Below are 14,370 nucleotides of genomic sequence, written 5' to 3'. Positions count from 1 at the left end.
GCAATATCTGAGATTTCCTAGTAAAATGTTCTTGTCAGAATCTCCCTTCACAAGCAGAAGAGATCTGATAATATCATAGTGGCTCCAAGACACCAAATGCGAATCTAGATCAGGGTCGCGGCCTGATGGTACCGGTGTCTTTTTATATGGTAAAAAGATCTTTGTGACACCACAGGTCGTGATCAACCTCTATGTCTCTACCCCATGAGCACCTTTATTAAAATGTCCTTTGCCAAGATCTTTCCTAGAGGAGTTATCAGTATAGCATTGCTAAAAATGTTTGCCCAAACCATGCTCTCTTTTGCTTTCTAGCCAATTTCCACCATGGGTGATTCAGTTCTGAGGCTCCATGTTACGAAGACGTGTCCTAGCCTCACACATCAAAGAAACCTTCTGGAACCTCTGCTATAGATTTTGGTGACGGACAAGAATTTTCCAATTTTTCCAGGATTTCAGGATTCTCCAGATCTTCTGGAGGATTTGGCAAGTGTAATTAACAGCGTCAACAGAGAGTCCCCTATAAATGGTATCAGCAGTTTGCCCCCATTAACGACATCTGCCATCAGAGTGTTGACTCTAGTGTCAGAAGAGTGCCCCATAAATAATGGCAGCAGAGTGTCCCCTATAAATGATATCAGGCACATGCCCTCATAAACAATGGCAGCAGAGTGTCCCCTATAAATGATATCAGGCATGTGCCCCATAAACAGTGACAGCAGAGTGTCCCCTATAAATTATATCAGGTACGTAGCCCCATAAACAATGCCAGCAGAGTGTCCCCTATAAATGATATCAGGCACGTGACCCATAAACAATGGCAGCAGAGTGTCCCCTTTAAATGATATCAGGCATGTGCCCCCATAAATATTGGCAGCAGAGTGTCCCCTATAAATTATATCAGGTACGTGGCCCCATAAACAATGCCAGCAGAGTGTCCTCTATAAATTATATCAGGCAAGTGATCCCATAAATAATGGCAGCAGAGTGTCCCCTATTAATAGTATCAGGCATGTGCCCCCATAAACAATTGCAGTAGAGTGTCCCCTATAAATGATATCAGGCATATGCCCCATAAACAATGGCAGCAGTGTCCCCTATAAAAGGTATCAGCAGTGTGCCCCCATTAACGATGCCATCAGAGTGTTGACTATAGTGTCAGAAGGGTGCCCAATAAACAATGGCAGCAGAGTGTCCCCTATAAATGATATCAGGCATGTGCCCCTATAAACAATGGCAGCAGAGTGTCCCCTATAAATGGTATCGGGCATGTGCCCCCATAACCAATACCAGCAGATTGTCCCCTATAAATGATATCAGGCATGTGTTCCCATAAACAATGCCAACAGATTGTCCCCTATAAATGATATCATTCATGTGCCCCCATAAACAATGGCAGCAGAGTGTCCCTTATAAATGATATCAGACATGTGCTCCAAAAACAATGGCAGCAGAGATACCAGTATAGCAGAAAATATGTAGAAAAAAGCCAGCTCACCCATTTGGGCTCAGTGTGCAGGAGCACGGAAAGTTCGTCTTGACCTGACGTTAAACAGCAGAGAAAAATAGCAATGTATCCAGCTCCAATTAAAATGGTTCTTTTATTGAGAAACTTGATTAAAATACCATTTCCATAATGGGAGAAGTCAAATATATGACGGACATGGGGTGACGCGTTTCAGACGCACTGCGGCGTCCATTGTCAGAACTGCTGAGATGGTCACATAGGGGAGTGTAATTACAAACAGGTGAAATAATGGAGTCACATGGTATGTGGCATGTGAGATCTAATCACATGGGTCTAATTAGAATAACATACCTCTTTATTCCTAATAACAACAATGGGAACAAAATTATACACTCACAAATTAAAAACATCAGAGAACAGATAAAATTAAATCAAGCAGGTAACCTGTCCCGTCATCCATCAATAGTGGGACATAAGTTCTCTGGCCATGTTCAGACCATCAGGGAATCGAGTGCCTAGATTGTAGATCCGTTGTAAGTAAGCGTTTCCTGTGATCTCTAATTTTGCCACAATAGAGCATCCTGGCAAAGGATGAAAAACAGGGTGGGGTCTTCATATAGAATGGGCTTTGAAATGACATGTTTTATTTGATTAAATTATGGGCTTTATTGAAAAGATAAAGTAGGTTTAGTGGTTGATTTCAAATCGTTAGATTTTTTATTTAATAATCCGTGCCTGCTTTTGTTTTGAACAATATTGGATGCCCTATTTAGTTCCTACGGGGGATATCCCTTGTTTCAGTCTATGACAAGATCTCCTACCCTAGTTCCTTGTCCAGCTTGTCTTGGCCACTGCAATTCCCTTTAACCCTGGTAAATTCCCCAATAGGTATAGATCTAATAGAGTGTTGTGGATGGCTACTGCGGGCATATAATATCGTATTGCCCGTAATGGATTTAATGTGAGTGAACATAGAAATAATTTTGCCTCGTAGATCTATCAAATGCAAATCCAAGAAGGCCATTTGACTACTATGAAATTTGTATGTGAATTTAAGGTTATAGTTGTTACTGTTGATGTACTCAATGAAAGCAGGTATGGCAGATACACAGGCACCCCCGATATAAAGAGGAGATCGTCTATGTATCTGCCATACCAAATAAGGTTAGATGAAAAATTGTTAGAAATAGAATATAAAAAAGTCATCTCACAAATTTCAATCACAATGTTGGCGAAGTACCGGGAGTATTTGGCCCCCCATCGACACATCTTTGTATTGTAAATAATAAGAATGATCAAAGGTAAAAAAAATTGTGTGTCATGAGAAAATGGGTGATGTGTATGATGTAATTCTGGAGATCAGTGGAAAGATCACTGTTATGTGACACATGGAATTCAAGAGCCATAATTGGGACATCATGGGGAATAAACGTATATATAATGAAATAAAGACATAGCTGAGTCATCAGAAGTTATCAGACCATATGTTCTCAGAGAAGTGTTCCAGAATATCACAAGAGTCTTTTAGGAAACCTGGTGTTCTTTGCGACAATAGTTAAAGCGCTGTATCCAGCCATTCACTCAGATGTTCCTTTACCAAACCAATCCCCAAAATAGTAGGATTGGTGGCTTTGTGAACTTTCGGGAGAGCATGTAAGATAAGTAGAATGGTGGGGTGTTCCACCAATTGGTAATCCTTTTGTTTCTCACTGAGATCCCCCAATGTATAACCTTCTTGAATAAGTAGGTTGGTTTCATTTTGAAATTGAGTAGTGGGGTTATGTGGTAATTTGATATAGGTGGAAGTGTCACGTAAAACAAATCCATGATTTGTGACCTATAAACCTCGGAGTCCATCACGACCACTACTCCTCCCTTATCTGACATTTTGCTGATTATATTTGCCATATTCTTCAGGTGCTCTACCGATGTAAAATCTGAAGGAAACAAATTCATAGATTTCGGATTACACTGTACAGAAACATGTAGTATCTTATGTTCTCTCTCAACTGTTTCCTGAAACCTATCCATACATTCTACCATACATTGTAATGGATAAAAATTTGGGTTTTTGGGGAGAAACCCACTAATCAGGTTGGTAGGTATAATAGCATGATCATCATTTTGTAGTTCCTGTAAAGTAAGAATAGATTGTTTTTCACGAAAATCTTGTGCAGCGCCCCAGAGTCCTGGTCGTTGCAGTAATGTCGCTCTTCCACCAGGGGGAGTGATGTTACGTCTGATGGTACTAAAGGAGTTCACCTTGCCAGGTATTACAGTCACACACTACACTTCACACTCCAGTCCACCAGGGGGAGCAAAGCTTCTATCTACTAGGGCACTCCTCACACACGGGTAAAACTGGTGGTTTGGATAGGAAGTTAGAAAGAAGCAGACTTGGCTTCGACCAGATAACATCGAGGGAGAAGCAGCCTGGGTTTGACCCAGAGAGGTCTTGTCAGGGGTGGGATCCTGACAGAGGCCTAGCAAGAGATAGAACGTTACGGAGCTGCGCCTGCACATCATTGCGGCAGCATCCTAAGAAAGGACATGAAGCGAAGTATACTAATTTCCTCCTGGCTAAGGGAACTCTGGATGTGCCTTCGGACCGGCAACTTTGGCGTCACGAACAGGATCTACTTAAGCCCGAGAATCAGGTCATGTGTGCCTTAGAACTGTGCCAGAATTGTGCTTGAACTGTGATTTATTGCAAAGACTGTGTATTGCCATTTGCCGCCAAAAATTCCCACCAAAACCGCCACCATTGCCGCACCACGAAGAGCACAGAAGAAGGAGGGCATGCCATGGGAGGAGACTACCAAAGCGGCGCCAAAAGTAACGACCGCCCCCTCCGACTACTGCTGCAAGATGACGACGTGCCCCGAAGCAGAGGAGAACCGCCCCCTGATTTGCAACGGCGGGAACGAGGGGAAGAAGGAGCTCCACCCCGAGAAAATGGAGGAGCAGTGTGCATGTGCAGCCATCGACCTCGAGGCAGTGAGGGCGACCAGCGAGTACCTGAACGACGAAGGAGTGATCTAGGACTGTCCCCGCCGACCGGAGGGGGACTTGAACCTGCCGCAGCTGGAGAATCCGGACTCCTTGGATCTGTCGGTGGAGGAGCCGAGTCCCCCACTCCAGGATGTGAAGCTGACAGCAGCGAGGAAATGGAAGTCGGAACTATGCCAGAAGACCGCATGGGAAGAACCGCGGTCCGAGCCGCAGCCGATTCCAGCGTCCTCATCAATGGAACAGATCGACATCGGTGGAACCACATCAGACGCAGGTATGGAAAGTGCCCCTGCTCTACCGACCGATCCTGCTCCCGTGACCGCTCCCCGTCCCGACAGTAACCGATCCACCACCGCTGAGCTCGTCGTGGTAGCCCCTGACACCATGGAGAAGATAGTGCCTCTGTTACCGACAACTATGGGAGAACCACTAGACGTGAGCTCCGAGGGGGTAATCTTCAGATGGGACGCTCCAAAGACTAGACCGGACGGGTCCAAACAAGAAGGTACCTATATTGCTGCGCTCACCTGGGAGCAGTATAAACAGTGCCTAATTTCACATTGGAAAAACAGAAAAGAGACAGAACAAAATGACCCACCAAAAGTACAAAAGCCAAAGACCGAATATGGTAGTAAAAACCCGGTGAAACAAGGAACCGTACTAGCCTTTCACCCGAAAAGCGGTTGGGGCTTAATACAGGAGCCGGGACTACCGTCTGAAGTCTTTGTTGCCAGCTATGACGTGGGAGTTCAATTCCGCAACGGTTATCGGAACCGCATCTTACGCCGAGGGGACCAGGTGACCTATACTCGCCATCGGGGTGCACAAGGTTGGTGCGCACGGAACGTTAAGCGATGTGAACCTACTGTAGCGCCACCTGCCGTCCTGACTGCGACTAACTCTGAACTGACAAATCCTAACACTACAACCACTGTGTGCATTATTGCCACTACTGAACTGGCTACCAAAACTGACATTCGAATCCAGACTCTTAGTGACTTGACCGCACCTGAGAGACGAACCAATGACATGGACACCGCATCAACCGAGAACACGGGGCCAAAGCTTTCCCGGTCAGGAAGTGTTCATTACCGACTGATGCCTTGCAGCTTACTATGAGAATAAACCTCGGAGAACAGAAAACTGTAAATAGTTAACTGTTTGTTTTCTTGCTTTTTGCTGCTTTAAACCCGTCTAGGGTTAATTCTTAAAGGGATCCCTTCGTTTACCCGGGATCCCTATTGTTTCAAGTTTTGCTATTTTTCTACTAAAGAACATTGGAATCATGAACTGCGCATGATTACAAACTGGTTGTATATAGTTTGCACCTTCTTAAGGGTGCTCTCTACTGGTTTTACAAAGAAGAGCTTTTTGAAGAGACTGTTCCTGATTACAGCGTGAAAGTTCTTGCTTTAAACTGACTTGCAAACTGATTGTTTGCACTACCTCGGAAGAGACTTGGTTTCCTCTTAAAGGGAATGTTTAGTTGTTGCACTTCACCTAAAAGTGATAATGTTGCTTTAAATAGTTAGATAGTAATAATGTTCTTACATAGAGATAGGCTGTAGTTAGAAGTAGAAATGTTTAATGATGTTCTTTGAATAAAATCGAAGTTAAAGTAATTATTAGAATTGATGAGAGAAAGCTAAAGATGCAATAGACCCATAGGGGTAGACAGATAGTCCTGCATACGTGAAAGTGAAAGAGAAATGAAGAGAATGTTGATTTGCACTTTTGAAGTTTTATAGTATACCTTTAGTGGGTACACGCCCTTAAAGGAGAGATACTGTTTTGTATTTAGTAGGTAGCATACCTGTATGGGTAATAATGGTTCATAGTTAGTTAATTAGTAGGTGTTATTTAAAATCATAAGCACAATGTAAATATGTTCTTGTTTGCAACGTTCAAGTGTCCTCACCTCCCATAAAGGGAAGCATTGTTATATTTACCTGTTTACAGCATTCCAAAAATTTTGTATGTCTTTTTGCTAACATGTATTGTTGTTCTTCTTTTCCCAGTCCGGGAGTACTGGATTTAACGGGGGGGGGGGGGGGGGAAGTGCAGCACCCCAGAGTCCTGGACGTTGCAGTAATGTCGCTCTTCCACCAGGGGGAGTGATGTTACGTCTGATGGTACTAAAGGAGTTCACCTTGCCAGGTATCACAGTCACACACTACACTTCACACTCCAGTCCCCCAAGGGGAGCAAAGCTTCTATCTACTAGGGCACTCCTCACACATGGGTAAAACTGGTGGGTTGGATAGGAAGTTAGAAAGAAGCAGACTGGGCTTCGACCAGATAACATTGAGGGAGAAGAAGACTGGGTTTGACCCAGAGAGGTCCTGTCAGGGGTGGGATCCTGACAGAGGCCTAGCAAGAGATAGAACGTTACGGAGCTGTGCCTGCACATCATTGCGGCAGCATCCTAAGAAAAGACACGAAGCGAAGTATATTGTGGAGAGTGAGAACCGAAGTCACAGCACAAGGAGGAGTCCTGCCCCGAGATCGGCAGCCTCCTTCCGAGGTGCGTAGCCGGTGGCCGGAACACAGAGGGAGTACTGACTCTACGCATTACTCCAGACAATGGCAGGACAGTCAATTCCAAGTTGGCTGCCCAACCTAAATACCTAAGACGACACGGAGGCAATTGTGGGAGAGGGGCGTCTCTAGGGTCCCTATAAATTAACTCCAGGCCTACCCCGTCATACGGGTTGTCCTATCCATATCATCTGGATGACAGAGAGAGAGAACATCAGAAACATCTACAAAGGTTGTGAGGACTTTCCCGTGGTGCTCAGCAGGGAGGTACTACAACACACAGGCGCTAGTAGGAAGGCTACTGATTTCCTCCTGGCTAAGGGAACTCTGGATGTGCCTTCGGACCGGCCGGACTCAGCCAGCCCTGTGAGCGGTACTCTGGACTGTGGACTCTGAAGTCTTCAGTAAAAGATAAAGAGACTGCAACCTTTGTGTCCTCGTTATTCATTGCGCCTTACAACGTCCACTATCCCATCCGCACACCTTGGGAAGCCCTGGGGACATACTTCACCTGTGGGAAGGTATACCATCTAGCTGCCATTCCATCACCCCAGCAGACCCCTAGCAGCGTCGGTCATCTGACCGAACACCACAGGTGGCGTCACGAACACTTGACAAACTATCACCTTTAATTGGGCTCCCCTCAGCAGGGCCACGGACCGGGTCGGGCCACCGTGACATCCCCAGAACCGAGACCGAGGGACCCGGTGCCGAGTGCCCCATTGCCCTGCGCCTGGGGGCGATCCACTTGGAACATGAGTTAAATCATCCTGGGACCAAAAATGTCTCCTGAATGTAAGATTGCAGAAGAATTGGTTTATATCCAATAAGGTAGAAAATAATTTAAAGTTGCAGTCTGGAACAAAATTAAATCCGAATGAAAGAACTTTCAATTGGTCCTTGGTGAGAGCTACAGATGATAAGTTTAGTACACTTTTGGCAGAATCATGAATTAAGTCATGTTTCTGTGGCGGGTCATCATTCCTGGCATGCTTCCTGTGCTTCCTGCCATCACACCTCTGTCGATTTTTGGACACTTTGGAGTTTTGTGGTTACGATAGTAAGATGAATTATGATCAGATTCATTAGAATCAAAGTTCTGGAAGGTGGAATCAGAGGAATCAAATTCAGAGGAGATGAAGGTAACATGAGCTTTGGATGCTGATTCTCAGCATGAATGGTGGAGGTTCAGTATAGATTTAGGAGTATGAGCGGTTCCACTCATCTGCCTCTCTCATACACTTGGTTTGACTTATAATTGTTCATATCCCATTTAAATTTATGTTTCTTTCTGGACATGATACTGTTTTTAAGTTTGGTGATAGTTGATTGAGCCTTGTTCATAAACGCTTCTAATTCCATTCATTCACAAACTGCTCAGAATAAGTACCGTAGTTGTCGCAATCTTTTTCATCCGCAACCCTTGTGGGACCATATCTTTATCGAAGTAATTATGTAAAGTAGCTTTGACCCACTAGAGCATCAGCTCAGAGCTCCCATACTCAATGGCAGGAGAGTGTCCATACTAGTGTCTGCTGAGTGCCCCCATAAACAGTGCCAGCATAGTGTCCGCTATAGTGTCAGAAGGGAATCCACATAAACAATGGCAACAGAGTGTTGTCTACAGTGTCATCTGGGTGCCCCTATAAACAATGACACCAGAATGTCAGAGATTTTGTAAGAATTGTCATACCTACATTGCTCACATTGAGGAAGTTGGTAAATATAAATTGTGATTTCCCGCACATAGGCCAAATTCTTTGAAAGAAGAATCATGTGATTAATGCTGATTTTTATATATTTGTTTGCTTTAAATAGTTAGAGATGGTTTCAAGAGACAATGTTTTGTATGGAACCGTAATGGGGTTTCCACAGACCCTTTTCTGTACCTTCCCATATCTCCAATTTCGTATGGAGACACATGGACATTTTTTTCTCAGCATGTATGGAGAGATTTTCCAAATACTACTCAACTTTTGGCAAAACTGACACAACAAAAATAGCTAAAATTTAAAATGATTAGTTGCAGCTGATTAACTTTTTTATTGGTATAAAAAGGTCCAGAAGTGCCCATACACATAAGAGAGGAGAAAAGTTGGCAAAATCGTCAGATTTCGGTGGCACCTCTGACTTTCTTATGTGTATAAATGTGTTGACTCTTCCCTTTAACCATCTCTTTCTTTTGTAAATTTAGATAGATAGATACGATAGATAGATGATAGATAGATATGTGTATACTTCATGCACCCCAAATCGTACCAATAAAAATATAACTCATCTCACCAAAACCTACTTATGGCTGTAAAAAAGGCCCAAGCAGCTACATCCTAAGGGGGTTAATTGGTTCCTCTATGAAATTGTTTACTATAAGATATACCTCTGACTTGCTGATCATAAACATAAATCTTGTTCGCTGTTTTGTAGGCATTTATTCGAGATATTCTGTTCAAGTTAAAGGGACTTCAGAACCAAACTCTCATAAGGAAGAACGGTCTGGAGATCAGCAATGAAGAGGAGATTATGGAACATGCATGACCAGCAAATATTCCCGACCTATAGAGAGGGAAGGAGGTCAACAAGCACAAGAAAACCCAACAAGTTCAGGCTGGATGGATGAAAAGACAAAATGACTATGAAAGCGCTAATCAGGAGGCACCTGGTGATAGGTCCACATTGGTGTGTCACACATCTTCACCACTCATTATTCCAAAAAAGCACCATGTCACAGACCTGACGCCTACGATACGATGCCAGAACACCATCTTCTTCTACATTAGCCATTGTCCCAGAAGGCGCAGTATGCCTATTACAAAATTTTGCTATTTAGAAACCATCATTCTGATCATGAATGGAAACTGTTCATATACGTATCATGTGTGAAGTGTTCAATATATTCTCAAGTGTTACTTCTCTTTATAGACTGTGCAGAAGGCTTCACAAGATGTCTGGGGACATTAATCATGTCTCAAGATGGTAGTTTCCTTTTTCAAAAACATTCAAAAAAGTTGCAATGCATTTCTTGTACATAAGTTCTGGCGCATGATCACCAGACTCATTATTTTAGGACAGTTTTTAGCTACCTAATTAGCGCTATGCTAGTTGGTGCAGCCCTAAAAACTGACTGAGCTTGGCCCACAAATGCTTTTCTTGAACCGCTCAGGTGATCCATCTTGGCCCATCAGCAAGGTATCTCTGTTGCCACCACAACTGGGAAACTATTTAATGGGTGTTGTGTTGTGCTACAGGGACATGTCATAGAGGTCCTAACGCATGCTTCTCATCTTCAGCAATCATGGTAATTTGGAAAGGTAGCCGTACACTTGAGATAGTTGCCAGCCAAACTGTTATTCGGCAGACAGCTTCTAATGCCGACTCAACCGTAAACATCCATATTTTACTATGGAGGGAGGAATAATTGGCTTTAACACATGAGACCATAGGTCACTTCTACCATTACTGGTGGTTTGGCCAACGTTTCCCTTGTGTGTCTCGCTCGCTCAGGCTACTTGCATTTAAAGCTCTACTCATACTTGCTAAAAATATTGAGGCAAATGCCTTGTAAAAATGCCTGAGCTTCCCTGATTCTGCTGCTCTTTTCCGTTTTGCGCTGCGTCGCTCCATTGCAGAGATATTCACATTTGCTTCCTCTGGGGCGCAGTATGTGATATCTCTGCTTGTAGTTCAACTGGGAGTTTCTTCACAGACCTTCCTTTCCATGCTCTTTCACCCCTCCCTCTCACTTGCTGTTATTTACAGCTCTCGCATTCTCAGATGCTGCCGAGCTTTTATTGTTGTGGTTTGGATGAAAGCACACGTCCTCAAAGATGACTCAAAAGGAACGCCCAGTTGAACTACAAGCAGGGATTTCACATACTGCGCTTCAAAAGCAACAAATGTGAATATCTCTGAAATGGAGCAACGCAGCGCAAAACGGAAAAAAGCAGCAGAATCGTTGGAACTCCGAGATTACTACAAGTTGAACTCATTTTTTTGAGCAAGTGACATTTCCTCTTAAGCATTCCATGTCTTCTATGGTAATCCATGTTAAAAAAAATTTGTTATACTACATGGTATACACTTTTCTTTTTTTGGATAGCTTCTGTATAGAAAAGTGCATTCAATTGTGAGCATCTATACAGTGAAAAGAGGCGTACTGTCAAATGCAAGCTTGATGATGCCCAAAGAGACAATTTTCTAACCACCATTGTAGGCCCCATGGTTGAATTTGACATATAAGTTGGGAGTTTTAATGGCACGTATGCTTGATCACGCACTGCAGACTGTGTGAACATAGTCCAAAGGCCACCATAAAAATTAGACTAAAGCTAACCGAACCCTCCATCATCGGTGGGATTGGCCTACAGTCTAATGTATATGACATCCTGGCTCTTCCCCGACAGATGATGTTGGAGGAGAGACGATCCGACCTGTTGGAAATCCAGTGGTTAATTCTTTTGTCCTTCAGAAGATAAGTTGTCGCCAGAGGAGTCTTGAGGTGGAGGACAGTTGAGTCTGGTGGAGGCTCTCTTATAGCGAACACTGGCGTGCTCGGCCAAGTCCAACGTTCCTGTGCATGGGGAAGATAGATAATGGTCGAACAATCGTTTGGCTGACAGCTATCTAAAGTGTATGGGGGCCTGAGTCCATAATATTGTGTATGGGGGCCTGAGGCCATAATATTCTTCTGCACACCATTGGAGGAGCCATCAGGTATACTGATAGGCAGCAGATAACACACTTGCTTTTTTTAATTGAAATTTTTGTGACTGTTTAACAGGTTTTTAAAATATTTATAAAATTGTCTTAAGAATTTGGACTGAACCCGTTTTATAGATGTTTGAATAGAGGGAACCGATTGCTATGACTTTAGGACAAAATATTAACAATTTTGTAGAGAGAAAAAACAGGGTTTTTTATAAAGAAAAAGACCCAAAGATCAATAAATTGTAATAACAATCCTGAATATCAACCAGAGACCACCAGCCAAGGTCATAGGTGCACATTAGTAAGAATGAATCCTGATTATAAAGCTGATCACCAGCTGTTTGGGTGGTTGTATCTGGGAAGGTCATGTATAGAATGTATGGGAACATGAAAGCAAGTGCTGAATTCCCCTACAGTGCCACCACAGGTAGAATAAGGTATTACACTTTTGGGTCCTCCACATGAGAGAGGCTCTTTTAGCCACTTTCCACTCTAAGAGATGTAATTCTTAAAAAAGGGAACCCTGGGTTTTCTACACTCCTTTAAGTGCATATAGTAGCACTCCTTGTATATTTCAATAGAACCCAGTAAATTTTCCAGAATCTGGTAGGTTCTAAACTCTTTGACCCATTTTTCAGCTCACACAATTTCTACTGCTGGCTAGTAACCTGATGTAATATTGGAGCATGCATAAGCCTATTTATACACGTTTGTTATCCTTTTAATATAAGCATTTACATGGATGCCGTGCCGTTTATTCAATGTTAATAAAATGCTTTACTTTATGTTCATGGTCTGCTGTAATGGAAATCTTGAACGGTTTACATTAAGATGATGCCAAAATTGTCAGTACGCAGCGGATGATAATCTGTGTATGTGAGCAGCATGGCTGAACTCAAAATGTTTCTATATTTTCTCCATATAGCCTTAAAGGGGTTGTCTAAGCTTGGAGGTTCAAGTCTGCCGACTTATGAATCCTCACATTGTGCGCACTTCATGCTGTCAGGATTCTCCAGCACCAGGAACAGGCAATAATGTAACAACAAATATGCGACTTGCTTACTACTAGCCACATTCCGACTAGACATGCCCGGTTTTGCTCAGGGCGAGGCTGTGCACGACTAGTCTGCATGTAATAGCATGTATGCAAATCACATACTTACGGTCACCCTCCTATGCGCTCCCTTACAGCGTGCACTGTTCATTTTGTGAGATCTATCATACACATTCATTCTACTGGGAGTGCGGAAGAACAGTCAACGGCAGCACTCGGCTATCTCCGGAGGTCTCAATGGAAATGAATGGAGCGTCAGTGCACAAGATCAACCACCAATCTGAAGTTCTCCAGTCTTGAGATCAGTGGGGGCTAGAGCGGTCGGACCCTCAGCAGTCGGAAAGTTATTCCTTATACCACGGATAGGGGATAACTTTCAAACTTGAGAATACCCCTTTAATGCGCATCATTTGTGCTTCAAAAATAGGTAATATCTGGCATTTTTCAGATCCTACCTGCAGGTATTAACTACATGACATAGAAATAAATAAGAAACCAGTTTACAAAAATTGTAAAAATTATAACTAAAAGAATTTAGACCTGTCTGTCGATCACTGATAAATTTGATAATGGACTTACGAAGGTAGTCGTGGGTAGATAGATGGTAACGTGGTAATTGTTAAAGGATATGGACACCTTTAAGGTTTTTTCTCACTTAAGTACATATACACCATGTTCCAAATCATTATGCAAATGACATTTTTCTCGGATTTTCCTAAATGGTCAGTGCAAATGACAGTTAGTCTAATAAAAGTCATCGCCCGTTAGAGTATACTTCGAATTTTATTGAAGAAACCTCCCAATGATAACAGTATAATCTCCAAAATGAATAAAAACTCACAATGCACTGTTCCAAATTATTATTATTAAACATTTGATATGTTTTAAAGAACTGAAAATGCTTATTTGTGGAATTTGCAGCATTAGTGCAGCGCCCCAGAGTCCTGGTCGTTGCAGTAATGTTATTTTTCCACCAGGGGGAGTGATGTTACGTCTGGAGGCAATAAAGGAGATCTTCTGTCCAGGTATCACAACCACACACAACACACTTCACACTCCAGCCACAAGGGGGAGCAAAGGTTCTATCTACTAGGCCACTCTTCACAGTTAGGTAAAACTGGTAGTTGGAGGGAAAGTTAGAGAGTTCCTGGCTGGGGACCGAGACAGAGAGGTCTCCAGACTGAGCTGGCTGGAGCGAGTTCCAGTCAGATCCAGACTGCGGTCTGAGGAGGACAAGGGTCCACGGAGCTGTGCCTGCCCCACGTGCGGCAGCATCCAAAGAAAGAGACATTGAAGAGAAGTGTATTGCAGTGAGTGAGAAACGAAGTCATAGCAAAAGGAGAGGAAAATCAGAAGGAGTTCTGTCCTGTGGGAGGCTGCCTCCTTCTGAAGCGCAGGAATACCGGTGGCCAGAATACCGAGGGAGTAAGGAGCTCTATGCTTTACTTCAGAGACTGGCAGGACAGTTAATTCTACGTTGGCTGCCCGACCTTTATACACAGGAGACACGGTGGCTGGGGCGTCTCTAGGGTCCCTATACAAAGCCTCAGGCCACCAGTCATACGTGTTTTGTTCTATCCGACCACTGGGAACAGTG

General features: G+C 43.4%; 1 protein-coding gene across 1 annotated transcript in view; it reads left to right on the top strand.

Moving 5' to 3' along the window:
• Positions 1 to 12,504, top strand: part of PPP1R14A (protein phosphatase 1 regulatory inhibitor subunit 14A) — a 60,847-nt gene extending 48,343 nt beyond the window's left edge. Inside the window, exon 4 of the mRNA XM_077285524.1 lies at positions 9,440 to 12,504. Coding sequence (XP_077141639.1) covers positions 9,440 to 9,550 — 111 coding nt within the window. The 3' untranslated portion in view covers positions 9,551 to 12,504. The remainder of the gene's footprint in view (positions 1 to 9,439) is intronic.
• The last annotated feature ends 1,866 nt before the right edge of the window (positions 12,505 to 14,370 follow it).

Source organism: Ranitomeya variabilis, chromosome 2 (genome assembly GCF_051348905.1).
Source record: "Ranitomeya variabilis isolate aRanVar5 chromosome 2, aRanVar5.hap1, whole genome shotgun sequence".
NCBI lineage: Eukaryota > Metazoa > Chordata > Amphibia > Anura > Dendrobatidae > Ranitomeya > Ranitomeya variabilis.
Note: the sequence above shows the minus strand (reverse complement) of the source record. Positions and strands in the feature narration are given on the sequence as shown.